Genomic DNA, 27249 nt, shown 5'->3' on the forward strand with positions numbered 1-27249 from the left:
GCTCATGTAGAAATTAAAGGTGGGGATTGGATTGTTGATCTTTTTTTTTTTGAAGATTTATTGATTGATTGATTGCTATGTTGGGTCTTCGTTTCTGTGCTAGGGCTTTCTCTAGTTGCGGCAAGCGGGGGCCACTCTTCATCGCGGTGTGCGGGCCTTTCACTAACGTGGCCTCTCTTGTTGCGGAGCACAGGCTCCAGACGCGCAGGCTCAGCAGTTGTGGCTCACGGGCCTAGTTGCTCCGCGGCATGTGGGATCCTCCCAGACCAGGGCTCAAACCCGTGTCCCCTGCATTAGCAGGCAGATTCTCAACCACTGCGCCACCAGAGAAGCCCTGATCTTTTTTTAAAAAAAAAAAAAAAAATTTATTTATTTATTTATTTATTTTTGGCTGCATTGGGTCTTCATTGCTGCACGTGGGCTTTCTCTAGTTGTGGCGAGCGGGGGCTACTCTTCGTTGCGGTGAGTGGGCTTCTCACTGCGGTGGCTTCTCTTGTTGCGGAGCACGGGCTCCAGGCACGTGGGCTTCAGTAGTTGTGGCACGTGGACTCAGTAGTTGTGACTCACGGGCTCTAGAGCACAGGCTCAGTAGTTGTGGTGCACGGGCTTAGTTGCTCCGCAGCATGTGAGATCTTCCCGGACCAGGGCTCAAACCCGTGTCCCCTGCATTGGCAGGCAGATTCTTAACTGCTGTGCCACCAGGGAAGTCCCTGTTGATCTATTTTTAATAAGGGAGAATTTTAAAAAATGAGGGACCCCCTCCAAACTACTTTGTTTCATTGTTGTTATTCTATTATGTATGTAGGATTTTTTTGCATATTGTACTTTACATTGATTTTTTAAGTGAATTTTATAATATTTTAAGTACTTCAAAATCCGAATATAAGACTTATACAGAAATCATTGATGGATTAAAATAATTGTTTTCAGATCAAATCTCCCTCTTGGTTGATTTGCGGTCCATTATAATGTTCAAACATCTTTAAAACATATTTCAGGGCATAAAACTAGATATTTGGATTCTATGGGTGGGTTTTGGTTTGGTGTTTCTTTGCTTGCTTTTTAAAATTACTTTGTGGAAAACTACTGAGAAAGACCTATGTGGAAAAGAAGTGTAACACTTTAGCCAGAATTCAATATTTCATTTCTGTGGCGAAATAATTTGCAACTAGTACTGCCTACACATGCTTTGTCATTTTAAAGGGTCAAGGTACTACAATAGAATATTATATGACTAGTTTTTGGTCCAATCCTGCAACCCAGTACCCCTGGAGTCTCTTGGGCAGAACACATCTCTGACACCTGGTATTGTAAATTGTGCATATACTATTTATCAGTTTTTCAAGGTATTGCACACTTTAGGTTTTCATAGGATCATTAAATACTAGAGCTGGAAGGGACCATAAGAGACTGTCTGGGCTCACAACATGTGTGTTTTTAAAACTTTAAAACAAACTTGCATTTTATAGAAAATAAAAGTCTTGTTAAAGAGTACATACATTTTTATGAAGTTGTAATCAATATATATATATTTCACCTCATGTTTTCCCCCATAGCAGATTTCATCTATATATCCCCTTGTACTTGCCCTGTAGTATTTTCTTTATGTTGATTTGCCGTCACTTCTTTAGCTGTTGGGTTTTTAGGTACATTTATTTAACTTGTTTCTCTCTTTCCTGCTATTATAAATGGCATTGCTTTGAACATTTTTCTAACCAGCGTTATCATGGTGCACCTAAGTGTGTGGATGCCGTAGTTGGTTTGGTGGCTCTGAGTGCTGATCCTCAGTGGTCTGCAGTTGTATGATTGGAAGGTGAATGTGCTTAGTGGTCTAATTTAGGAACCACTCTCTTTAAGGTTTAGTGTTCCCCCCAAAGTTGGATGCAGTGTAAGTAGGAGGAAAATGGCCATAGTGATCCCAAAATAAATGTCTGGATAATTCAGGAGCAGGTTTGCATTTTTCCATTGGTAATATCAGTTGTTTGTTATACAGCTCCCTGCTCCCTCCCCCCATAAAATACTACCCTTATTGAGTAGTAACTATTTACAAGTTTAGCCAATCAGTGAGTGCCAAAAAGTGACCTTAGCTAAGGGAAACTGAGACCCAGAGAGGCTTAAGTAATTTCCCCAAGATTGCTCAGCTGTCCAGGATTTGAACCTAGGCAACCTGGCTTCAGAGCCAGCTCGAGAAGAGAACTTCCCCTTTGGCATCTGTTATTTCCTTTAGAAAGAGAAACAACAAGTAGAAAGTAATACCAGAGACAAAACCTAGCTCTTGTCAGCCATTTGGGAACTATTTGCATTGGCTCTAAGAGGTTGAAATTAATTTGGGATAGAGCTAGAGGATTTTAGGTGGGGAATAGCATGACTTATATTTTAAGAAGATTATTTTGACCTCATTGTATTAATAGAATGTATTGTAGTGAGCCAAGTATAGAAGCAAAGAAACCAAATTAAAAAGCTGTTACGTAAGGTGAGAAATGATGGTGGCTTAGACTAAGAATGAATGGATTTCAGATTTACTCTGGAGGTGGATTCAATGGCACCATTTATGGATTGGATTTAGGGGTTAGGGTGAGGGAAAAGTAAATCAAGGATAGTTGAGCAACTTAATGGATGGTGGTTTCATTTATTTTGAGATGAAAGAAACTGGAGAAGGAAAGGTTTGTGGAGGGAAAATCCACCTGGTATAAATTTAAGTGAGCAGTGAAGTGGGTCATCAGTGCCAGTTGGACCTGATTAGAGAGGTTAGGGCCTGAGATGTAAATCTGGAATAAACAAATAGATTTTTTATTGTTTTTATTATACAGAAAAGAATATTAAAGCTACTATTGTTTATGTGGATTAGGTAACTGAGTTACCTAAAATTAAAAATTACAATTAAAAAGTAACTGAGCTGCCATTTAGAATAAAATCAACTCTAATACTTTTTTTTCCTTCTGTAATTTTTTTGCCCATCTTAGAAGTTTTATGTCCTTCAAGGGCATTCTCAGTTATAACTGTTAGCTTCACTGATTCATCTTTTTCATAGTCACCTGTATTACTTCCTTATATGTATATTTGATTAAAATTTATTTAATAAATTATGTTCTGTGCTATTTTTTAAATGTTTCAAATGTGTATGCTTTGTCATGGGAGTTTTAAGACCCATTCGGGCAGGAACTATGTAATGTAGCTCATTGATAGTTCTCTGCAAGTCATACTTTATTTAAATTGAAAAGAAATTTTGTTAACATCAACATGGCATAATTGATAATTTAGTCATTCATCCTAAAAACTTATCTTTGTGTATATCATATGTATATCTTTCTGGTACCATGGGGATTACATACAACATCCAGAAGTTATAATTATCTAATTTAAATTGCCTACTTAGTAACCTCAGTAGCATGCAGAAACTCTTCTCTTATAAAGTTCTAACCCCCCACCCCCATTTCTGGTGTCATAAATTATATCTTATTATTATGTGCCCAATACCATAGATTTATGCTTATTTTTATTCATTTGCCTTTTAAATTCTTTGGCTTTTGTTTATCTGCTAATGTCCTTTCCCAGGGAATGTCCCTCCTTTAACATTCCAGGGAATGTCAAAAATGAAGTGAATGTCCTTCATTTTTGAAGGACAGTTTTGGTGGATAAAGAATTCTCAATTTTTTTCTTTCAGCACTTTTCCTTCATCTCGCTGCCTTCTAGCCTGCAAGGTTTCTAATGATAAATTGGTTGATAATCTTATTGAGGATCTCTTGTACTTGATGAGTCATTTTTCTCTTGCTGTTTTTAAGATTCTTTCTTTGTCTTTTGACAGTTTAATCGTAATGTGTCTTGGTATAGGTCTCTTTGGGTTTATCCTACTTGAAGTTTGTGGAGATTTGTAAATTCATGGATTTCATCAAATTTGGGAAATTTTTGGCCATTATTTCTTCAAATATTCTCTCTTACCCTTCTTCTCTTCTCATCCTGGGACTCCCACAATGCGTACGTTAATTGTCGTGTCTTCAGATTTGCTGATTCTTTCTTCTGCCTGTCCAAGTCTGCTGTTGAGCCCCTCTAGTGAAATTTTCAATTCAGTTATTGTACTTCTCAGCTCCGGAATATTTGTTTGGTTCTTTTTTACAGTTCCTGTCTCTTTGTTGATATTCTCATTTTGTTCACGTATTGTTTTCCTGATTAACTTTAGTTCCTTGTTCATGTCTTTTCCCTAGCTCTTTGAGCATATTTAAGATGATTGTTTAAAGTCTTCATCTAGTAAGTCCCATGCCTGAGCTTTCTCAGGGACAGTTGATTTTGTTCCTTTGAATGAGCTGTGTTTTCCTGTTTCTTTGTATGCCTTGTGATTTTGTTGTTGTTGAAAACTGGGCATTTGATTACATTTGTAATGTGGTAACTTTGGACATCAGATTTGCTTCTTACCCAGGGTTTGCTGTTTGTTGTCACTGTTGTTGAAGGCTATAGTAGTCTCATGGTTTTGAGACTTTTCCAAACTATTTTTGTAAAGACTATTCCTTGTCATGTGTATTCAGTGATGTCTGTGTTCCTTTTGCTTGTGTTCAACTGAATTTTGACAGAGATTTCCTTGAATGTCGTGAGTTGAAGCAGTCAGTCAGTCCAGCACTGCCCTGCCTGGTGGCCCCCTCCTGCCCCACCCCTCCAACCCTCCCCCCAGTGAGAGGGAGTAGAGCTGCCTCTCCCAGTCTTTGTAGACTGGCTTTGTGCTGGGACAGTCCCTCACTGAGTAGCTCAACTTCCTTGGAGACTAGGGATCAGCCTGAAGTGAAAGCTGAAGGTCTTCTCAGGATGTTTTTGAGCACACATCTTGCCTGGGTGTAGCTTTCTGAATTCCCCATATACATAGCTGCTTTTGAATGTCCTAATTTCCCAGAGTTACACTCCAGCCTCTTCTAGGGGCTTCAGGTGGTTCTTGCATGTCTCCGCGTGTCATCTTCTGCCCTGGCATGTGTGGGTTTGTAGCCACCTTATACCTTTTATGAGCAGTGCCTGCCACTTTCCCCCCGCCTTTTTTTTTTTTTGGCTGCACTGTGCAGTTTGCAGGATCATAGTTCCCTGACCAGGGATCGAAACTGGGCCCCAGCAGTGAAAGCGTCGAGTCCTAACCACTGGTCTGCCAGAGAATTCCCCACTTTTCCCATGTGTGTTCTGAGTTATGTGAGATAGGAGAGGCAAGTCAATCCTTTAGGTAGCCTCCAGCTAAGACAGAACAGATGGACACACTAATTTGCAAGTAAGGTTTACCCCGCTCCCTCTGGCTCCTGGAGGGAATCTGGGACCTGGGCTGCTGCCACCCCAGACCAAGGTCACACCACACCACAATATGTTCCTGCCATGTCGAGCACAGCCTTTTCTTGATTGTTTCTTTGCTTAGTTGCTGTAAACTGTGATTGTTTTTCAGAGCTCCTACAAAGTGTGTTCAGAAACTTCTAGTTTTTTCATGATATTTCTGTGAAGGAATGAGAGCCTGGAGCTTCCTAGTTCACCAGTTTGCTTGACCTCTCATAACCTTTTTGTTTTGCTTTTCTCAATCCTACACTTGCATAATTCATTTTTTATGTTTACTTATTTTATTGAAGTACAGTTGATTTACAATATTGTGTTAGTTTCAGATGTATAGCAAAATGATTCAGTTATACATATGTATGTATATATCTATATTCTTTTTTCTATCCTTTTCCATTATAGTTTATTATGAGATATTACTAGACTACTAGTAATCCATCTGTATGCATCTGTTAATCCCATACTCCCAATTTATCCCTCCCCACCTTTCCCCTTTGGTAACCATAAATTTGTTTTCTATGTCTGTGAGTCTATTTCTGTTTTGTAAAATAAGTTCATTTGTATCATATTTTGGATCCCACATATAAATGATATATTTGTCTCTCTCCGACTTCTTCACTTAGTATGGTAATCTCTAGGTCCATCCATGTTGCTGCAAATGGCATTATTCCATTCTTTTTTATGGCTGAGTAGTAGTCCATTATATATATATATATATATATATATATATATACCCCACATCTTCTTATCTATTTATCTGTCAGTAGATATTTAGGTTGATTCCATATCTTGGCTATTGTAAATAGTGCCGCTTGGGGTGTGTGTGTCTTTTCGAATTAGAGCTTTTATCTTTTCCAGTTATATGCCCAGGAGTGAGATTACTGGATCATATGGTAACTCTATTTTTAGTTTTTTGAGAAACCTCCATACTGTTTTCCACAGTGGTTGCACCAATTTACATTCCCACCAACAATGTAGGAGCATTCCCTTTTCTCCACACCCTCTCCAGCATTTATTATTTGTAGGCTTTTTGATGATGGCCATTTTGACTGGTGTGAGGTGATACCTCATTGTAGTTTTGCATGTACCTGTTGGCCATCTGTATGTCTTCTTTGGAGAAATGTCTATTTAGATCTTCTGCCCATTTTTTTGATTGGGCTGTTTGTTTTTTTGTTACTGAGGTGTAGGAGCTGTTTCTGTATTTTGGAAATTAAGCCCTTGTCAGTTGCATCATTTGCAAATATTTTCTCCCAGTCTGTAGGTTGTGTTTTTGTTTTGTTTATGGTTTCCTTTGCTGTGCAAAAACTTTTAAGTTTGATTAGGTCCCATTTGTTTGTTTTTGCTTTTATTTCTTTTTTTTTTTTAATTTTTTAAATTTATTTATTTATTTTATTTTTGGCTGTGTTGGGTCTTCGTTGCTGCATGCGGGCTTTCTCTAGTTGCGGCGAGCGGGGGATACTCTTTGTTGCAGTGCGCGGGCTTCTCATTGCGGGGGCTGCTCTTGTTGCAGAGCACGGGCTCTAGGCGCGCAGGCTTCAGTAGTTGTAGCACGCAGGCTCAGTAGTTGTGGCTTGCGGGCTCTAGAGCGCAGGCTCAGTAGTTGGGGCGCACAGGCTTAGTTGCTCTGTGGCATGTGGGATCTTCCCGGACCAGGGCTCAAACTCGTGTGCCCTGCATTGGCAGGCGGATTCTTAACCACTGTGCCACCAGGGAAGCCCCCTGCTTTTATTTCTTTTGCCTTGGAAGACCAACCTAAGAAAACTGTTATGATTGATGTCAGAGAATATTTTGCTTATGTTCTCTTCTGGGAGTTTTATGTTGTCATGTTTTACATTTAAGTCTTTAAGCCGTTTTGAGTTTTTTTGTGTGTATGGTGTGAGGGAGTGTTCTACCTTCATTAATTTAGGTGTGGCTGTCCAGCTTTCCCAACACTACTTGTTGAAGAGACTGTCTTTTCTCCATTGTATATTCTTGCCTCCTTTGTTGAAGATTAATTGTCCATAGGTGTGGGTTTATTTCTGGGCTCTCTGTTCTGTTACATTGATCTGTACGTCTGTTTTTGTGCCAATAGTATGCTGTTTTGATTACTGTAGCTTTGTAGTATTGTGTGAAGTCTGGAAGGGTTATGCCTACAGCTTTGTACTTTTTCCTCAGATTGCTTTGGCAATTCTGGGTTATTCATGGTTCCCCATAGATTTTAGGATTATTTGTTCTAGTTCTGTGAAAAATGTCATGGGTAATTCAATAGGGATCACATTAAATCTGTAGATTGCTTTGGTTAGTATGGCCATTTTAACTATATTAATTCTTCCAATCCAAGAGCATGGCATATCTTTCCTTTTCCTTGAATCATTTTTTATTTCCTTTATCAATGTTTTATAGTTCTCAGTGTATAAATCTTTCACCTCCTTGTTTAGGTTTATTCCTAGGTTTTTTTCTTTTTCTTTTTTTTTTTGGATGCAGTTTTAAATGGGATTGCTTTTTTACTTTCTGTTTCTGATATTTCATTGTTAGTGTGAAGTAATGCAACAGATTTCTGTATATTAATCTTGTATCCTGCTACCTTGCTAAATTCATTGATCACTTCTAATAGTTTTTGTGTGGAGTCTTTAGGGTTTTCTATATAGAGTATCATGTCATCTGCATATAATGACAACTTTACCTCTTCCCTTCTGATTTGGATACTTTTTATTTTTTTTTGCCTAATTGCTATGGTGAGGATTTCCAATACTAGAATAGAAGTGGTGATAGTGGGCATCCTTGGCTTGTTTGAGAATTTAATGGGAAGGCTTTCAGCTTTTCTTTCTTTTTTTTTATTTATTTATTTATTTTTGGCTGCGTTGGGTCTTCATTGCTACGCGGGCTTTCTCTAGTTGTGAGCTGGGGCTACTCTTCGTTGCGGTTCACGGGCTTCTCATTGCCATGGCTTCTCTTGTTGTGGAGCATGGGCTCTAGGCACGTGGGCTCAGTAGTTGTGGCTCCTGGGCTCTGTAGAGCGCAGGCTCAGTAGTTGTGGCACACAGGCTTAGTTGCTCTGCAGCATGTGGGATCTTCCCAGCCCAGGGCTCAAACCCATGTCCCCTGCATTGGCAGGTGGATTCCTAACCACTGTGCCACAAGGGAAGTCCCACTTTCAGCTTTTCATCGTTTAGTGTTATGTTGGCTATGGGTTTGTCATAAGTGGCTTTTATTATGTTGAGATATGTTCCTTCTGTACCCGCTTTGGGAAGAGTTTTTATCACAAGTGGATGTTGAATTTTATCAATGCTTTTCCTGCATCTATTGAGATGATCATGTGGTTTTTGTCTTTTGTTGATGTGGTGTATCACATTGATTGATTTGTATATGTTGAACCATCCATGTGACCTTGGAATGAATTCAACTTGATCATGGTGTGTAATCCTTTTTATGTGCTGTTGGATTTGGTTTGCTAATATCTTGTTGAGGATTTTTGCATCTTTATGTATCAAAGATGTTGGCCTGTAATTTTCTTTTTTGGTATGGTTGTTGTTTGGTTTTATTATCAGGGTGATGGTGGCTTCATAAAATGACTTTGGGAGTGTTTCTTTTCAGTCTTTTGGAAGAGTTTGAGAAGTATAGATATAAGTTCTTCTTTGTACGTTTGGTAGAATTCCCCAGAGAAGCCATCCAGTCCTGGACTTTTGTTTGCAGGGAATTTTTTTTTTTTTTTTTTTACAGATTCTATTTCACATCTAGTGATTGGTCTGTTCAAATTATGTTTCTTCTTGATTCAGTTTTGGTGGGCTGTATGTTTCTAGAAACTTGTCCATTTCTTCTGAGTTGTCCATTTTGTTGGCGTATAACTGTTCATAATATTTTCTTATGGTATTTTGTTAAAATACCATAAAAATCTGTGGTGTTGCTTGTTGTTTCTCCTCTTTCATTTCTTATTTTGTTTATTTGGATCCCTTCTCTTTTCTTCTTGGTGAGCTTGGCCAGAGGTTTGTTGCTTTTGTTTATCCTTTCAAAAAACCAGCTCTTGGTTTTATTGATTTTTTTCTGTTTTTTTTTTTTTTTCTTACTCTCTATTTCCTCCCTCCTGCCAGCATTAGGTTCTGTTTGTTCTTTTTCTAATTCTTTAGGTGGTAGGTTAGGTTGTTTATTTGATATTTTTCTTGTTTTTTTTTTTTTGAGGAAGTCCTGTATCGCTATGAACTTCCCTCTTAGAACTGCTTTTTCTGCATCCCATAGATTTTGTATGGTTGTGTTTTCATTGTCATTTGTCTCGAGGTATTTTTTTAATTTTCTCTTTGATTTCATTGTTGACCCATTGGTTTCTTAGTAGCATGTTGTTTAGTCTCCCTGTAATCGGTTTTTTCTTGTTTCTCTTTCTGTGGTTAATTTCTAGTTTCATGCCGTTGTGATCAGCAAAGATGCTTGAAGTAATTTCTATACTGTTAAATTTGTTGAGGTTTGTTTTGTACCCTAGAGAATGTTCTATGCACACTTAAAAAGAATGTGTATTCTGGGGTTTTTTTGGATGCTATGTCCTGGAAATATCAACTAAATCTAACTATTCTGATGTGTCACTCAGAATCTTCATTGCCTTATTTATTTTCTATCTGGAAGATCTATCCATTGATGTCAGTGGATTGTTAAAGTCTACTATTATTATATTCCCATTGAATTTTCCCTTTATGTCTGTTGTATTTTAATGTATTTATGTGCTCCTATATTGGGTGCATATCTGTTAACAAGTATGATATCCACTCCTTCTGTTGATGGTTTTATCATTATATAGTGTCCCGCTTTGTCTTTCTTTATGGCTTTTGTTTTAAAGCCTATTTTGTCTGATATGAGTATTGCTACCCCCACTTCCTTGTCATTTCCATTTGCATGAAATGTCTTTTTCTGTCTCCTCACTTCCAGTGCATATGTGACTTTTGCCCTAAAGTGGTCTCCTGTAGGCAGCATATTGTAGGTCCTTATTTTATTATTCGATCTGCCACTCTTTCTTTTGATTTAAACATTTAGTCCATTGACATTTAAAGTAATTATTGATTAGTATTTATTTATTGCCATTTTAAATCTTGTTTTCCAGTTAATTTTGTATTTCTTCTTTTTCCTTTTGTGGTTTGTTGGTTTTCTTTTGTATGATGCTCGAGTTCCTTTCTTTTTGGTTTTTGTGAATCTGTTGTATGTTTCTGATTTGTGGTTACCCTGGTTTTCAAGTATGTTAACCCATAACTATATCTACTTGCTTTAGACTGGTAGTCATACAAGCTCAAACACATTCTAAAAGATCTGCATTTTCTTACTCCCCTTCCCCACATTTTCTCATAACCTTTTATGTGAGAACTTTTTCCAGGTTGTCTTTGATTTAAATTGTCTTTTTAATAACATTGAACTACTGATAAATTCTTATTGCATGTAATAAGAATTCTTATACAAATATAAAACTTGATTGCTCAAACCTATAAAATGCAGATTAATGACTTTCATTTAGTCTGGCAGGTGATGTTTTGCTGAAACTAAAAGCTCCTTCACCAAGTACTTGTGGTACTAGTTACCCAGAATTTCTTTGAGTTTACCACAACCTAAACTGCAGAATTTCGAGTGAATAACTTCTTACTGCTTTTGTTGATCTGTTTCTGTGGTGCACCTTGGTGTCACCTGGCCTTCACTGGGCTTGAATGAATTTATGATGTTTTAGATCCAGTTCTTTTCTCAGTAAATTAGGTTAATTTAAGTGTTGTCACATAGCACCACTGCACTCTTAAAGTTACATGCAAACATGGACATATCTTTAAAATTTTGTGTTTGCATCTTTTCTTTTAGAGTGCCTGTAGATTCCCCCACTTTGAGTTGATGGTGCAGACACTGACTTGCTATTAGGATGCTTTCCCAGAGACATGAAGAGTGGGCAGCGTGTGGGGATAGGAGAGAGTCGTTTTGCTAAATTGAGAGGGGTGGCCTTATAAAGGATGGTGAGATTTGGAAATTGGGGGGAGGAGACCTGATAAACGGTTTGAGCAAAGATAGGATATGCCAGGGTTATTCAGTTGGGGGTTATTTATTTATTTATTTATTTATTTTTTATTTTATTTTTTGGCTGTGCTGCGAGGCTTGCCAAACTAACATATCTTAGTTCCCCAACCAGGGATTGAACCCAGGCCCTCAGCAGTGAAAGCACCGAGTCCTAACCACTGGACCACCAGGGAGTTCCCAGTTGGGTTTTTTTTAGATGAAATAGAGGAGCTGAGGAGGATGGCATCTTAGAATGAGAGGCAATTATAGAGGTGGGCTGGGGTCAGATTATGAGGAGTTTGAAGTGATGTTGGGGTTTGATTCTAAGTATTTTACTTAATAGCATCACAATGACTCTTTAAAGTAGGTATTGGTATTGGCCTTATTTTACAAGTGAGAAGACGGAGAAAAAGAGACCTAATAATTTGCCAAAGCTTACACACATGGTAAAAGCTAACCGACACACACCTAGGCAGATAAGCTTATGAATTTGCCCCTGTAACTCCTGCTCCATTTAACTCCATGTCACAGATGTGAAGGGTTTGTGTCATCCTGGGTGAAGAATCCTTTTTTGTAGGGATACTTAACTCTATAGTGATAGAGACAGCCCTCCTTATCGGTAGAATGGGGTTAATACGTCTACCCCAGGTTGTTGGGAGTGTGAATTCAAATAAATGTGTGACAAAATGAAAATATTTGTGTACTTAGATTCTTGTAGCACATAAGTGCTACCATTATCATCATCATCATCACCATCATCTGCTGTGGTTTCAGTACTTGAGTTTATGTACATTTAGAAGTGTCCCTGTTATCTTCATGTTTAAGTAGAACTCCTAAACTTTTTTCATCAAAGATATCAGCATTTTATAAAATGTTAGTAGTACACCAGCCATAACTTGTAGATTAAAGTAGAAAAATCTCCTCGCAGAGGAGTTAACAGAACTATTTTGTTTTCAGAATAACACATCTGAATCATAATAAGAAAAAGAATCTCTTATACTGAGAACAAAGCTTACAGATGTTGAAGAAGGTTCGGACCCATTGTATGTGTCAGTGGTCCTGGACCACAGGGTGCGGGGTGGCGGTGCTCCTACTGCTCGAAGAAGGGCTTCATTTGGGAGCTTTCAAGGGGATTCCTGTATTGGACTGGCAGGTGTAGATTTTCTTTCTTTCTCTTTTTCTCTTGCTCTTTCTGTTTTCTTAACTAGAACTTTCAGACATTTGCAGAAGTAGAGTAATAAAATGAACCTCAGTGTGCCCATTCTGACTTGAACAGTTCCCACCCTCACATTTTGCTTTTATTTTGTTTTTTCCTCCCCTCTGCACACACAGTTTTAAAAAGTGTTATGTCTGTATGTATTTACTTCTTTATTTTCAGGCCAGGTGTGATTTAACAGCGTGCCATTTGCCATAAACATTTCAACATGCATCTCTAACAGACACCATTCCAGTTTCATGCCTAGCACAATCATTCCCAAACACTCACAGACTTTATTTCTCAAAGGCAGAAAATTAGATTCAACTATAAGTACCTAAGAATTTTAAAAAACAAATTTTTACACTTGTTTCCCTTTGGGGAATATACACGTTAACTCCTTTGGTTGCCACCATTCCATGAAATATAATTCAGAGAATGCTGAAACACTGTAGAAAAAGCAAAAGTCTGAAATTCCTTCTTCTGTCTGGGATAATAATTTTAGTTATTTTTTTATTGAGTTTATGAGAATAAGAAAAATAATACAAAAATCTTTTTGTTGTGTTCTCAGTCTTTGGATTCCGTGTGCTGTTTGGGTTTTAATGTGGAATAGAATGGCTGTTGGACAGGGTCTGTTGTGATTAGGATTTTGGACTTGAGTGGCGGGGACATGTGACTGCTGTGCGAGGGTTATTTTGGGGATCTGGGTGTCGGCGTCTCATCAGAAACTATAGAAAGTTAGTGGGAGATGCACTTGCGGAGGCTCAGAAAGCGACAAGCATTGTTATGTGAGCTTTTGAACTTTCGAACATGGGTTGTTGCTTCAGTAAAGAATTAAGTAGTGACAATGACAGTGAAAAAACTGTCCTGTTAGAAAAATCTGTGGAGGAGAAGGAACCGGAGAACAAGATAAGTAAAACTTTATCTTCATTATTCGGTACTTTTGGAGGTGAGGAACTTCACAGCGTGGGACGCAGGGCCGGTGTGTGGGCCGGGGTTTTTGTGAGGCCGGTGCACAGACAGGGTACAACGCCAGGGCGGCCACTTAACTTGGTCTTCTCTCCCATGTCTGGGTTCTTAACTGGGTCTGAAAGCGTGGGTGAGGCTGACGAGAACCCCGACGTCACTGCTGTCGGGTGGGGTGGTGAAGGTGCCTGCGCCCCTCTGAGCGGGGGCCTCCCTGAGGGCGAGGGACCCCGCTCACGTGCCCCGGCGCCCTCCGACCGGGGCCTTGGCAGTCACCCTCCCTGCTGTTGCCCAGCCACCTGGGAAAGCTCTGCAGTAGAGAATGAGGTAGCGGTAACTGTTCAGATTGGCAGCGCTGCTAACTCTGCAGGTCTGAATCGTGGGGAGAGGGAGGGTGGAGATCCTATTTGTGGTGACCACAAACGATGTAGGAACTCACGCGAGAGCGGGTTTTACAGTATTTGTGTTATTGACCCTAACGGCCCGGACGTTGGAGATGAGCTGTGTGCTCATGTGCGTGGAACAGCTGAGGCTCCAGAGAGTCGTCCAGCTGTCACCTCCAAGGGGTTCTGCGGAGGGGCCTGGCCACCAGACAATGCTGCCCAAGGGCCAGGGGAGTCAGAGGCACCACGGGCAGAGCCATCCCCACAGGGCAGGCAACTCCCCGGGGAAAGGAAGGAAGCTTTTAACGAGAAAACTGAACCTATTTCTGAACTTTTGAGTGATGGTGACCCACCCTGTAAAGTAAACATTGGTGACCTGCAGGCAAAGACTTCCACCAGGTTTCCTGAAGATTACACAGAAAGGAGTGCATTACATAATGTTGGCACACTTCCCACATTAAATATCAGCACAGACATTGACTCGCTACTGTGTGTGTGCACTGTCCCAGAAGGGAGAGAGCGCTGCAGTTCAGGACCGGGAGGTCAGGTGGCTGATTCGCATGTTAATTTAATTAATGGCACTTCAAAAGTTGAAAGAAACGGTGATTCTGGTGCTATAACAGCTACTGTAGATCAGAGTTTAAACTCTGAAAAGGAAGGAGAAAATAACTCTATAAAACCACTAAAAGACAATGATTATTCCAGTTTAGATGTTAGCAGATCAGACAGTCTCCTTTCCATAAGTCTAGATAGAATCAATTTAAGTTCAGAAAGATATATCACTTCACTGAGCTTTGGAAATGAGTGTCTTCCTATTCATGCAAATTTCCAAGAATCAGCCCCTAACAGTTGTGGTGATCTGGGCACTGAGCTCCTCCTGGGGCCAGTGATGCTTGAGGAGCAGCACCAGGGTGACTGCAGCTTGGAAGTGGGAAGCAGCCAGCTTGCAGACAAAGCAGAATTGTCTTTGCAGTCTCAAAATAGTTCATCTTATCAACATGAGGATGAAATTAGCATTTTTGAAGATGAGGGTTGTGGTTCGAGGGCTTTTGAATGGAGAGCTGCCTGTCAGGTACATCTGAGTGCAGACATTAGGGCCAGCAAGGCCCAGATCGGTGATGTAACGTGTGCAGTGCAGGCAGCAGACGTGGAGGGAGTGTTCCGAAACTCACAGGAAGTGCCCCGAAACGGCGCGTCTCTCTATGGCTACAGGTGGCTCAAGAGTGACTTCATTTCCTCTGCGTGTATTTTCACCTGCGCTGAAGAGGAAAGTGAAACAGAGGATGAAACGTGTGTGAAGAGCTCAGAGAGTCACCCTCACAGACTAGAAAGTGCTGAACGAGAATCACTGAGAGCCAGTCACAGAGAAACCAGTAAAATTGACATAGGAAGTGTCCAGTCAGACCCTAAAACAGCCTTTGACTGGGAAACAAATGCACAAAAATGCAAGGCGGTGCGCAGTCAGGATGTGCTGGCTTGTGTTAGTTCTAGTGTAGCAAAAAACCCTGACTTTGTTACAAATCAAGTAGAAAAAAATGATGAAACTTCTAGAGTGAATGATGACAGATATGAAGATCTTAGCCTTGTGCCAGCTTTAAACCAGAGTTCGAGTCCAGGTGCGTGGGAGTCAGAAGTAGTGCAGATGAACTCTGTGGACAATGGTGGGAGCCCACGACTGAAGCAGGTTTTCTCCGAATCAACTGAAGAAGTTTCTGATGCCTCCGGTGGACGTGCATTGGGGGTGGGAAAACCAGAGCTGCTTGGTGGAGAAGAGGAGGAGACGTTTTGTCTGAAGGAAGGCGGCAGTGGTCCCGGCATCATCAGCTGTGTGGGTCTGCGCGGGACAAGTAGTCATGCACGCCGTTTCAGACAAAGGGGTGCCAGGCCCACTGTTCAGGGACCTGGGTTACATGGGGAAGTGGGTTTGGTGGGAAGTTCAAAGGTGATCTTTGGAAGAATGGAGTTAGGGGGCGCTCGTGGGGGGTGCTCCTGCTTGGCTGGTGTTGACCCTGCCGAAGTGGACGGATACTCAGCTGCTCCTCTCGATGGTCCACAGGTGATTCCCATCATCCCAGGTGACAGCAAGGAAGTAGCAGTACCAGGTTGCAAGGACACTGTTCTACCACTCATATCTGAAAAGCCCTCAAAGGGGGATTTGCAGAGCTTCCCAGAGGAACTGTACTCCCAGTTTTTGAATGAACTTTCCTGTTACCCAATGGCAGAGTTGGCAAGACAGATGTTTTCTGAAGGGCTGGCAGATGGTTGTGGATATCAAGTGGGCTGCCCGTGGACTAATACAGCTGCGAAAGACACATTAGAAGAGCAGATATTTAGTGAGGCCCTGCACAGTAAGCCACAGGACCTAGAGATCTCTTTGTTTTGGATGGAAAAGCCCCCTTATCAGCTACCAGTGGCAGAAGATGGTGTTATTTGGGGATGGCAAGAGAGAGGTGGACAGTTAGTAAGTATGCTGTACCAGTTCTTATTATTGTGCAGTGATGTGCTAATCTTTCATTTTGATTGCTTTTAACTCAGATTAACAAAGATTTATTCTAAACAATTGGCAGTCGTTTGAATGTTATTGTAAAGCTATAAGTTAGTATAACATCAATTTAACCATTTCCAAACTGAAGAACATGAATTTGGTTCACTGGTTAGTATATTTAAGCCAGAATCTACGTGTCAACTCTCGTTAGCACTAACCCCTGCATGCTGGTCATCAGATGCATGTGTCCCCAGAGGCTGCTCCCCTCAGTCTTCATCCATCCTGTCCTCACCACCGGCCCCTTGTGGGAGCGGAACAAACTTTTGGCCCATTGGGTGTTTCAAGTCACTTCTAAGAAGTTTACAGTTGCAGAATATAGCGGCATTAAAATCTGTGCTTTCCACTGTTTTTGTATGGTAACCATCTAAGGGAGGTAGAACTTGATGCTTTTAACTGGCTCCAAAATCTTGGTTCTGTCTTCTTTTAGTCAGAAGCACCGCAGAGCTTTTTGGACCTCAGTGCTCAGGTCCCAGTGGTTTGGAAGAACCTTCGCAAATGATCCTGCAACGGGCAGCTAGTTTGAGCATCTTCCTAGAATTTCTGTAATAAATGAAACATTCAACAAACAGGAAGTTAGTCTTGCTCTTAAAGCTGTCCTTTGGACCTGCATACTTGTAATAGCAAAATCTCATTCATTCAATCAGTAGTTTATTTTTAGTGATTTTTGTTGCATTAGGCAAGAAAAATGGTAATAGTAAGGAGATAGATGTGGCTCCAGTGTTATGCCTATTATATGGAGATAAACAAGTAGAAATTAAATCCTGTAATTTATCCATTAACCTCCTTTCTTTCCTTTCCGTGCCCACATTTGGGAGTTTTACCAGAAACAGTTACATTCAAGTTAATCAGTTTTGTTCCTTAAGTAGTTATGGAGGCAAAACACTACCTAATCATTTCCATCAGCGGATGTGGTTGACACCTGGCTGTGAGAGTCCGCGCCTGTACCTCAAGTAGAGTGCACATGGGTCCTGCTCTTACACACATGGGTGAGGTACGTGTGCACTGTTCTGAATTAGCTTTTCAATTGTGAGATGTGCCCAACAGTATTCTGATTTGACAGACTACATTTAATGAGAGTGCTCTTTTTTCAGAACTCCAGTTCTCAAAGTGCTTGTACAGACATCTTTTTAAACTAGTCTTAAATTAAGTAGCCACTGTTATTCCATTTTACAAATAAAAAGCCAGAGTTACAGATCTCATGACTGTAAAGCCTTACTAAACTTAGTGGCAAATCCAGGAATAGTCCATGCTAACTTAAAATAGAAAACGAGTGCTTCTTTTCCTCCATTATCTCACCTATTTTATGTTCTCCATGTGCCTTTCCCTTCCTCTGGTGTTAGTTACTCTAGTTCCTACTCAGTAACTTGTCAGTGGGACCATTCTGTTTCCTGGCCAGAAAATGTAAGTTTATGAGTTGGTAGGTTATTTATTTTTGTTAATGGAGCGTAGCATTTAGAGGGTTAGAAAGTTTCTTTGGAGTGTCAAGAATTTGGGGATACTGTACTCTTCAAAGAGTAACATTGGTCATTTGTATAGAATGGCTTCAGCATGTGGCCATTAAGTTCAGCTCACTGCTGGTTCTAATAACCATTGCTTAGCCGTGATTTTTTCAGTGGAAAAATAAGGCTTAGAAAGCTGTGCAAATGAAACTTGCGTTGTTGATAATCAGTTGGAGGTCCCTAAGACTGCAAGAGAGTAGCTACATTTTTAAAGAAATATTTTTAGTACAAGTTGTTTCTCATGTGAGTTACATGAAGTTAATGAACTCTTGATAAATGTTTTGTTTTTCCTGATATTAGAACACAGTTTTCTAATTACCATAATTTTTGTTGGTAAGTTACTTAACCTTTCTCTGCCTTGGTTTTCTTCCTTGTGAAATGGGGTGTGATGACCACTGCCTCCTAGGGTGTTAGGATTAAACGCAGGTACATGCGTGGTGTGCGCCTGTCACCCAGCAGGCCCTCGTGCTAGCTGTCATGTCGTTCCCCCTTAATCATGTCTCTGTTCTTGCATCCCGTGTCACACCTCAGAGTACCTCTTGAATACTGGTTAACTGCTCAAAACTGGTAAGTCCCTGATACTTGATTTACTGCTTTAGAAGTAGTAAATTGTGTACAGATAGGGTTCCATTCAGCTGTGGCATAAAACCTTGCACAAGTTGTCAAATAGTGGAAAGTAGAATTTTCTGTTATTACGTTATTAAACATTCATTCCTTCTGCATGTTTCTCAGGCAGCTCCATGCTGAGCTCAGGACTGCCAGGTGTCAGCCGTGAAGTGTGCCCAGGGTGGACGTCCAGGAACCCTTGGGCCGCAGAGAGGACAGGACATGTCCTTGCGGTGCAAGCAGAGGGGGAGGAGCACACGGCCCTGGGATGCTGCTTGCAGGCAGGGCGCTCCCAGGACCATGTGTGTGTGTGTCTCTCTGTGTGTGTGTGTTAGTGAGCTAAAAAATGTGTGTCAGTGATGCAGTGTAGCCAACTGCAGATGGTGCTAAAAATGGAAAAGACCAGTGTGGGTTGGTGTTAGGAATTTAGAGAATGTATAGCATGTCCACGAGGTCAGGGGAGTATGTTCCGTGGGTGGGAAACTTGATGTGTGTTATGTGGTAGAACAAGACTGGGTCTAACCAGAAAAGGTGATTTACGCGAGTATTAGAATAGGAAAGAAAATAAAGATGTGAGTTAAAAAAAGAGAGAACAGATTGAAAAGGTGTAACTGCTGAGAAGGGCAGTGGTGTCTGTGAGGTGCGGAGCGTCTTCTGCGTTGCTGTGCTCAAGGCAGCCGTCGTTTCTGCCTGTTCCCCATGATACTCTGATCGCCTCGTGCTGTACCGGGCACTTAGTGAGAATTTCAGAAGTATTTGTTGGAGAGATGGGTGGATGTGCAGAAGCAGAGACCAGAAATGAGCTGGAAGTAGCCTGAAGAGTAAGTGCTTCTTGAGAATGATATTCTTGAAGGAGAAGGGGGACCCTATTCTTTGCCCTATCCAGTACTTTACTTAAAAGGACTCCAGATAGGCCCTCACTTAGGTGCCTGGTTTTGTGGGCATGAAGTTTATTGCCCGCGCCTCCTAGGTATGAACAGAGTATATTTTGTAGTTTTAATCCACATCAGTCTCTACACTCAAATTTCAGAAATCATTTCGTTTTTCACTACAAACTTTAATCGCCCCAACTAGGGTGAATTTGTTCTTTTTTAGGATTGTTAACCCACATGTTTCCTTCTTGGCTCATCATGGTGCCCCTGACCTTGGAGACGGCATCTCTGGGGTCATGCAGTGAGGCTGCTCCCAGTTTGGAGCTCCTGCCTGGCACTACCTGGGGGCTTCTGGGACCTGGAACCTTGTCTCTCCCTTTGGAAGCTCTGGCCCCTGCACAGTGGTGTTAAGGCCTATGGTGCCTGGGAAAAGGCAGATCGTTTGGCTAGGTTTTGCTCAAGAATCATGGCAGTAGAACTGGAGTTAGTTTGGGGGGGCAGCTGTCCCCGGGACGTCAACTTTCTTTTAGATTTTGGGAGCCACTCAAGGTTTGTAAGCAGGAGAGGAAAAATCCAGGGGTGGTTGTGGGTTTAGTAGAGTGTGCCAGGGAAGACCTCAGCAATCCGCAAGGGGTGTGAAGGCGTGAGCCAGCCGTGCGGATGTCTGGGAGTGTTCTGGTCAAATGGAGCCGGGCAAGCAGAAGGGCCCGGTGTGTCCAGAACAGCGAGGAGGCCGAGTAACTGGAAATGAGCACAAAGAGTGGCCACACCAGGCACCTCTCCGACAGACTTTCATTTTCTGCAGCCTTTACTTCTGTGAGTGTTCAAGCTTTATTTTAACATTTTATCCATCGATATTCAGATTTCTAAATCTGTGAATTGTGTTGGGAATCTGGAACAGAGATGATAATTGGATCACCAGTTATTTATCAGTTACACAGTTGATCAGATATCTCCATGAAGGCAGGGGCTCTTTCATTCCTGTTTCTAGAGAGCCTTCTACTTAGTAAGAACTTAAAATCTGCTGGTGAGTTGAGTTCTGAGTACATCAACTTTTATTACTTTTGCACTTGATTTCATCCTAAACGTACGTGTAAATAGGTTCAGCCTTTTTCGCATAAATTCTCTAAGGTGGATGTGTTTTAACTCTGAATTAGTAAGTAAAATTGCATTTGATTGAAATTTGGATACAAATGAATATATCACATTTTTTCTTAGGTACCAACGGCCAAGGTTTCAGAGCTAAACCCTAATGCAAAAGTATGGGGGACTCCTGTGTTACACTTGGAAGCAAGTAGTGCAGCGGATGGCAGTGTGAGCGCAGCCTGGGAGGCGACGCCCGACCGTGGCCAGGAGGGTGAGTGGGTGGGGGCGAGGGGCATCTTTCCTCTTGGCTTCGGCTTTGTTTCCTTGTAGTTCATCTTTGGGAAAGTGTTTTAAGATCTGTGTCATGGTTAGTGACAGTATTTAAGAGCAACGAGGTTTCTCACAGTCAAGTTAAAAAGGTCAAGTAACTGCAGGTATAAGTCTTTTGTTTTGTTTTAAGAGAAGGCTATTCTTCTAACCCTGCCTTTTGGGGTGAAATTCTTAATTACAGGATTGGACACCAATGGTGATGGTGACAAAAGTCATGAGAATGCTGCACTGTCAGATTTACCGGAGTCAGACCAGACAGCCATGAGCACTTTGGGTCTGGACCACTCAGAGTATGAATCACCGCCTGAAAATAGCGAGACGGGTAAAGCTGTTTTATAAATTCATTTTCATATAGAGTATGGGCTTCTTTATGTTGCATTTTTAATTCGTTGTTCATTTCTTCTTTTTTGTTTCTTCCCTTGTGGTTTGATTATTTCTTTAGTGTCATGCTTGTGTTCTTTTCTCTCTAGCTTTTGTGTATCTATTGTAGGTTTTTGATTTGTGGTTACCATGGGGTTCCTCATATATGTTAACCTATAACTATATCTACTTGTTTTAAACTGATAGTCATTTAAGTTCAAACACATTCTAAAAGATCCTTCTTTTTTTACTCCTCTCCCCCACATTTTGTTTTTGATGTCATTTTGTTTGTATATTCTTGTTTCTCCCTTAACTGTGCATTGTAGTTATAGTTGCTTTTACAGTTTGTATCCTTATCTACATACTGACTTATTTAAGTAATCTTCATTCCTTGCTATATGTCTGCCTTTCCTAGTGGGATTTTCCCTTTCCAATAGATTCTTAGTTCTTTTCCACTTCAAGAAGACCCTTCAACATTTCTTTTAGTGTAGGTTTAAGTATTGAATTCTTTTAGTTTTTTGCTTGTCTGAGACGTTCTTTAATCTCTTCTTCAATTCCGAAGGATAATCTTGCTGGATAGAGTATCCTAGGTTGCAGGTTTTTCCCTTTCAGCACTTTAATTATATCATGTCACTCTCTTCTGGCCTGCAGAATTTCAGCAGGAAAATCAGCTGATAGCCTTATGGGGGTTCTCTTGTATGTGACTGTTTGTTTTTCTCTTGTTGTCTTTAGAATTCTCTCTGTAACCTTTACCATTTTAATTATGATATGTTGTGGTGTGGGTCCCTGGGTTCATCTTGTTTGGGACCCTGTGTGCTTCCTGTACCTGGATATCTGTTTACTTCTTCAGCCTTGGGAAGTTTCCAGCCATAATTTCATCAGATACATTTTCTACCCCCTTCTCTCTCTTTCCTCCTTCTGGAACCCCTATAATGTGATTGTTAGTATGCTTGATGTTATCCCAGAGGTCCCTTAAACTATCCTCATTTCATTTCATTTCATTTATTTATTTTTTTGGCTGTGTTGGGTCTTTGTTGGTGCACGCGGGCTTTCTCTAGCTGCGGCGAGCAGGGGCTACTCGTTGTGGTGGTGCTCGGGCTTCTCATTGTGGTGGCTTCTCTTGTTGCAGAGCACAGGCTCTAGGCACGTGGGCCTCAGTAGTTGTGATGCACAGGCTTAGCTGCTCCACAGCATGTGGGATCTTCCTGGACCAGGGCTTGAACCCATGTCCCTTGCATTGGCAGGTGGATTCTTAACCACTGTGCCACCAAGGAAGTCCCAAACTATCCTCATTTTAAAAAATTTATTTTTCTCTTTGCTGTTCTTATTGGATGATTTCCATTATTCTATCTTCTAGATCACTTATGTGTTCTTCTGTGTCGCCTAGTCTGCTTTCATTTCCTGTACTGTCTTTCGCATTTCAGTTATTGTATTCTTCAGTTCCAACTGGTTCTTTTTTATGTTTCCTAGTTTCTCGTTAAAATTCTCACTGTGTTCATCTATCCTTCCCCTAGTTCAGTTAGCATTCTTATTACTAATGCTTTGAATTTTTTATCTGGTAAATTATTTATCTGTTTCATTAGGGGTTTTTACAGGGTTTTTTCTTTTCTTTCATTTGAAACATATTCCTCTGTCTTCTCATTTTGTTTAACTTTCTCTGTCTCTACGAAATTAGGTGAAACAGGTAACTATGATGGCTGGGGAGGGTGGTTTGGGGGGCCCATGGTGCTGGAACAGAAGCCTTGAGGGTTGAGTTTGAGCTGGTTCCATTCCCTCTAAATGTGTGCAGACCCCCTGACCCCACAGTGGTTCCTCCACCCTAGTGGAGAGCAGGCCAGAGCCAGAGGGGCTGGAGCGAGCTGGGGTGCACACTAGGTGGTCCCAACACGCCATCGGAGCCCCAGGCCATTTCCAGTCCGATACCTCTGTGCACACATGTACTGACAATGGCCACCCTCGCCCTGTTCAGAGGTTTGTGTGCTTTTAAAAATTCAGCTTGTTAAATCTTTCCCTAAACAGTGTACCTTTCACTGCTTCCTTTGATTCTCCTTTAAACTGACTCTTCTGTTGATGCAGAGGTGAGAGGTTCTGGTCCAGAGGCCTCACAGGGAATGTAAGACCTGAATAGTTCCTGAAAGGCAAATCAGATTTAAATAGGAGAAGCGGAAAACTGACTGTAGGGCAAAACGTCGATAAAAGTACAGAGAGGGAACGTTAATGTCGAAATTGAGAGTCAAACCCGAAAGCAGTTGGCTTTCTGTAAAAGGGATATTTAAAGCTTTTCAGAAGAAGGAAAAGAGGAAGAGAGCAGTTCTCTTTTGGGGTCCAGGGTGTGGGCCAGCATAGAAATGGCTGTAGGTAATGGGACACCAATTGCTCGCCTCTGATTTTGTTTCTGCCTTGATCTAAAAGACCAAACAATTTTTAAAACCCCAACAGACCTAAGGGGTAGGCTACACTCTCATTATTGCCAGTTGGATGGGAAAGCTTGAGTGGAAAGAAATAGCTCCCCCAAATTGGCTGCCAGCAGTTGAGCAGAGCAGCTGCCTGTGGAGCGTGTTCAGGCCCCTGTGTGACTGTCTGGAGACACGCTTGGGTTAGAGAAGGTTACATGACTGAGAAAGCCTGCCCTCCCTTTCTCACCGCCAGCTGTGGTGTTATGTACGAGAGGTACATAATAAGCACCGTGTAAGTGTTTGGCATTAAATATTTGTTTGTTTTCCCCTTGAAGGGGCCTCACGAAGACCTCATCCGCACGATTGCTGCTTCGGTTGGCACTCACTGACCTTTGTGGTCACATGCCCGCCTGGACCCTTGCTTCCCTCCTCACTCTGCCTGAATTACACAGACCATCATTTCAGTTACTTCCTTGCATCTAACTTCTTCACAGTTGCTTAGCAAATGCCTCCAACTTGTTTAAAGATAATTCTCTACCTACTCTGTGTCTGTTCCTGAGCAGATAGACAGATGTGGCTGAAGAAAAAATTATAGCAGTGTGGAATGGTCTCATTTTCCGTTCACGGTCTCGGACTAGTGGGGCTGCGTGGCCCTGTGCAGCCCAGCTTCTGGACGGCTGTTTCACACCTACCAACCGTGGTGTATAGAGCATTAATGAAGCGTAATTGATGTACCATAAACATCACATGTTTGGAATATCCTAGCCTTTCTATAAGTTTTATTTTCCTTAGTTTAAAGCACAGTATTCAGTGCATTCTAGAATTGACTTGCTGATTCTTCCCTTCCTCACTGATTTCTCTACCTAATTTGATGAGGTGTGTGTACACATGAAAAACCATGACCCAGTCAAGATAACGAAGCTACCTGTGCCCTTCCTCCTGCCCTCTCCCTGCCCCTGCCAACCGCTCATCTGCTTCCTGTCACTGTAGATTAGTTTGGGGTTTTCTAGAATTTTATGTAAATGGAGTTTTATAGTATGTGTTCTTTTCCTCAGGCTTTTTTTACTTACTAATTTTGAGATTCATTCATGTAATAACATTTATGGGCCTTTCCTTTTTATTGCCAAATAGTATTCCATTCCATCATATACCACAGTTTGTTTTTCTATTCACCTGCTGATGAATATTTGGATTGTTTCCAGTTTGAGGCTCTTACAAATAAGGCTGCTGTGGACATTTATAAACAGGGGTTTGTATGTACATATGTTTTCATTTCTCTTGGGTAAATACATAGGAATGGAGTAGATGCATCATCTGTTAGGCATAGGTTTATCTTCTTAAGAAATGGTAGAGCTGTGTTCCGTAGCTGTACCCTTTGCACTCCCGCCTGCAGTGGATCAGAGCTCCAGCAGCTCCACGTCCTCACCAGCACTTGATACGGTCAGTCTTTTTAATGTTAGCCATTCTAAAAGGTAGGCAGTGGAATCTTATTGTGGTTTTACTTTGTATTTTCCTAATGACTAACGGTGCAAAACATCTTTTCATGTGTGTATGTTTTCTTTGGTGAAGAGTCTGTTCAAGTCTTTTGCCCATTTTCTTACTGGGTTGATTTATTATAGAGTTGAGAGTTCTTTGGGCACAAGTCTTTACCAGATATGTAACTTGCAAATACATCCTTCCAGTCTGTGGCTTGTCTTTTTGTTCTCCTAACAGTATCTTTTGAAAAGCAAAAGTTTAAAATCTTCTATATCGTCCAATTATGGATCTTGCTTTTGGTGTTTTTCCTGCGAAATCCTTATTTAATTCAAGGTTGCAAAGCTTTTCTACTATAAGTTGTATGATTTTAAATTTTACATTTTTTTTTTTAAATTACACTATACTAGGTGTGCTTTATTTATTTATTTATGGCTGTGCTGGATCCTCGTCTCTGCGCGAGGGCCCTCTCCAGTTGCGGCAAGCGGGGGCCACCCTTCATCACGGTGCGCGGGCCTCCCACCATCGCGGCCTCTCTTGTTGCGGAGCACAGGCTCCAGACGCGCAGGCTCAGCAATTGTGGCTCACAGGCCCATTTGCTCCGCGGCATGTGGGATCCTCCCAGACCAGGGCTCGAACCCGTGTTCCCTGCATTGGCAGGCAGACTCCCAACCACTGCGCCACCAGGGAAGCCCATAAATTTTACATTTTTTAGGTCTGTGGCCCATTTTAAGTTAATTTTTGTATGTGGTGTGAGGTGTGAAGCAAAGTTCTTTTTTGTTTTTTTCTCACATGTAGATATGCAACTGTTCCAGTACCATTCGTCAGAAACTGTTCCAGTACCATTCGTCAGAAAGACTCTCCTTTCCCCACTGCACTGCCTTTGTGCCTCTGTCAGAATCATTTGTCCCTGAGTATGTCGGTTTGTCTCTGGACTGTCTCTTCTCCATCCATCTCTTGGGACAACAAAACCACGCTGTTTTGCTTACTGTAAATAATTCTTAAAAACAGGTAGTATTAGCCTTCCAGTTTTGTTCTTTTTCAGAGTTATTTTGGCTATTCTAGGTCCTTTCCATTTCCATGCAAATTAGAATGAGCCGGTCAATTTCTATAGAATGCTGAGATTTTTATTGGGATTTCATTGACTGTAGATCAGCTGGAGAAGATTGACATCTTGGCTAGCTGTTCATGACATGGTGTATGTCTCCACTTGTTCAGATCTTCTTTAATCTCTCTTGACTGTATTTTTCAGTTTTCAACCTACTGGCTTTTCACATCTTTTGTCCAATTTATCCTTAAGTATCTCATATTTTTTGGTGCTATTGTAAGTGGTTTTTAAAAATTCAATCTGCAACTATTTGTTACCAGTAGATAGAAATATAATTAATTTTTATAAATTGATATCATACCCTGAAAACTTGTTAAGCTCACTTATTAGTTTTAGAAACTATTTTGTAGATTCTGTTGGATGTTCTATATAGGCTATCATGTTATCTGTGAATAAATTCAGTTTTATTTCCTACCAATTTGGTGCCTTTTATTCCTTTATCTTGCCTGGTTGCACTAATTAGATCTTTCCTTACAAAGGTGAACAGATGTGGTGAGAGCAAACACCTGACTGATCTTAGGGAGGAAAACATTGTCTTTCACCATTAAGTATAATGTTAGTTGTAGTTCTGCATATATGACCTTTATCGGTTGACAGGTACCCTTCTGTTATGATTTGCTTAGAGTTTTAAAGAGGAATGGTTAAAGAGGAATTTGTGATACTTTTTCTTCATCTATGGCAATGATCAAATATTTTTTTCTTTTTTAGTGCGTTAAGATGAATTACATTGATTTTTTTTTTTTAATGTTTAACCAACCTTAAATTCCTGGGGTAAGCCTCACTGGGTCAGGATGTAATACACTTCTGATACATTGTTGGATTAGACTGGCTATAATTTTGCTTAGAATTTGTACACTTGTGTTCATGAGGAATATTGCTCTATAGTTTTATTTTTGATGTTTTCCCTCCTATTAAATTTTTGGGAAGAGTTTATTTCTTCCTTAAATGAAGAATGAAGCCATCTGAGCCTAGAGTATTGATTGTGGGAAAGTTGTCAGCTACAGTTTGTTTTTTTATATAGGGCTACTCAGGTATATTTCTTCTTGAGAAAGCTTTGGTTACTTACGTCTTTACTTATGTACTTTGTCCATTTCATCTAAATTTTCAGTTATTGCATAGAATTGCTCATAATATTCTGTGTATACTTTTA

At 40.9% G+C, this 27249-nt stretch overlaps 1 protein-coding gene across 2 annotated transcripts in view; it reads left to right on the forward strand.

Moving 5' to 3' along the window:
- Positions 1 to 27249, forward strand: part of LARP4B (La ribonucleoprotein 4B) — an 83996-nt gene that overhangs the window by 28606 nt on the left and 28141 nt on the right. For both annotated transcript variants that reach the window (XR_009500702.1, XM_059912244.1), the window contains exons 4-5: positions 20565 to 20703; positions 20944 to 21084. Coding sequence is in view for 1 of the 2 variants with exons in the window: in XM_059912244.1 (XP_059768227.1) it covers positions 20565 to 20703; positions 20944 to 21084 (280 nt within the window). In the remaining variant the exon portion in view is untranslated. The remainder of the gene's footprint in view (positions 1 to 20564; positions 20704 to 20943; positions 21085 to 27249) is intronic.

This window comes from Balaenoptera ricei, chromosome 2 (assembly GCF_028023285.1).
Source record: "Balaenoptera ricei isolate mBalRic1 chromosome 2, mBalRic1.hap2, whole genome shotgun sequence".
Lineage (NCBI taxonomy): Eukaryota > Metazoa > Chordata > Mammalia > Artiodactyla > Balaenopteridae > Balaenoptera > Balaenoptera ricei.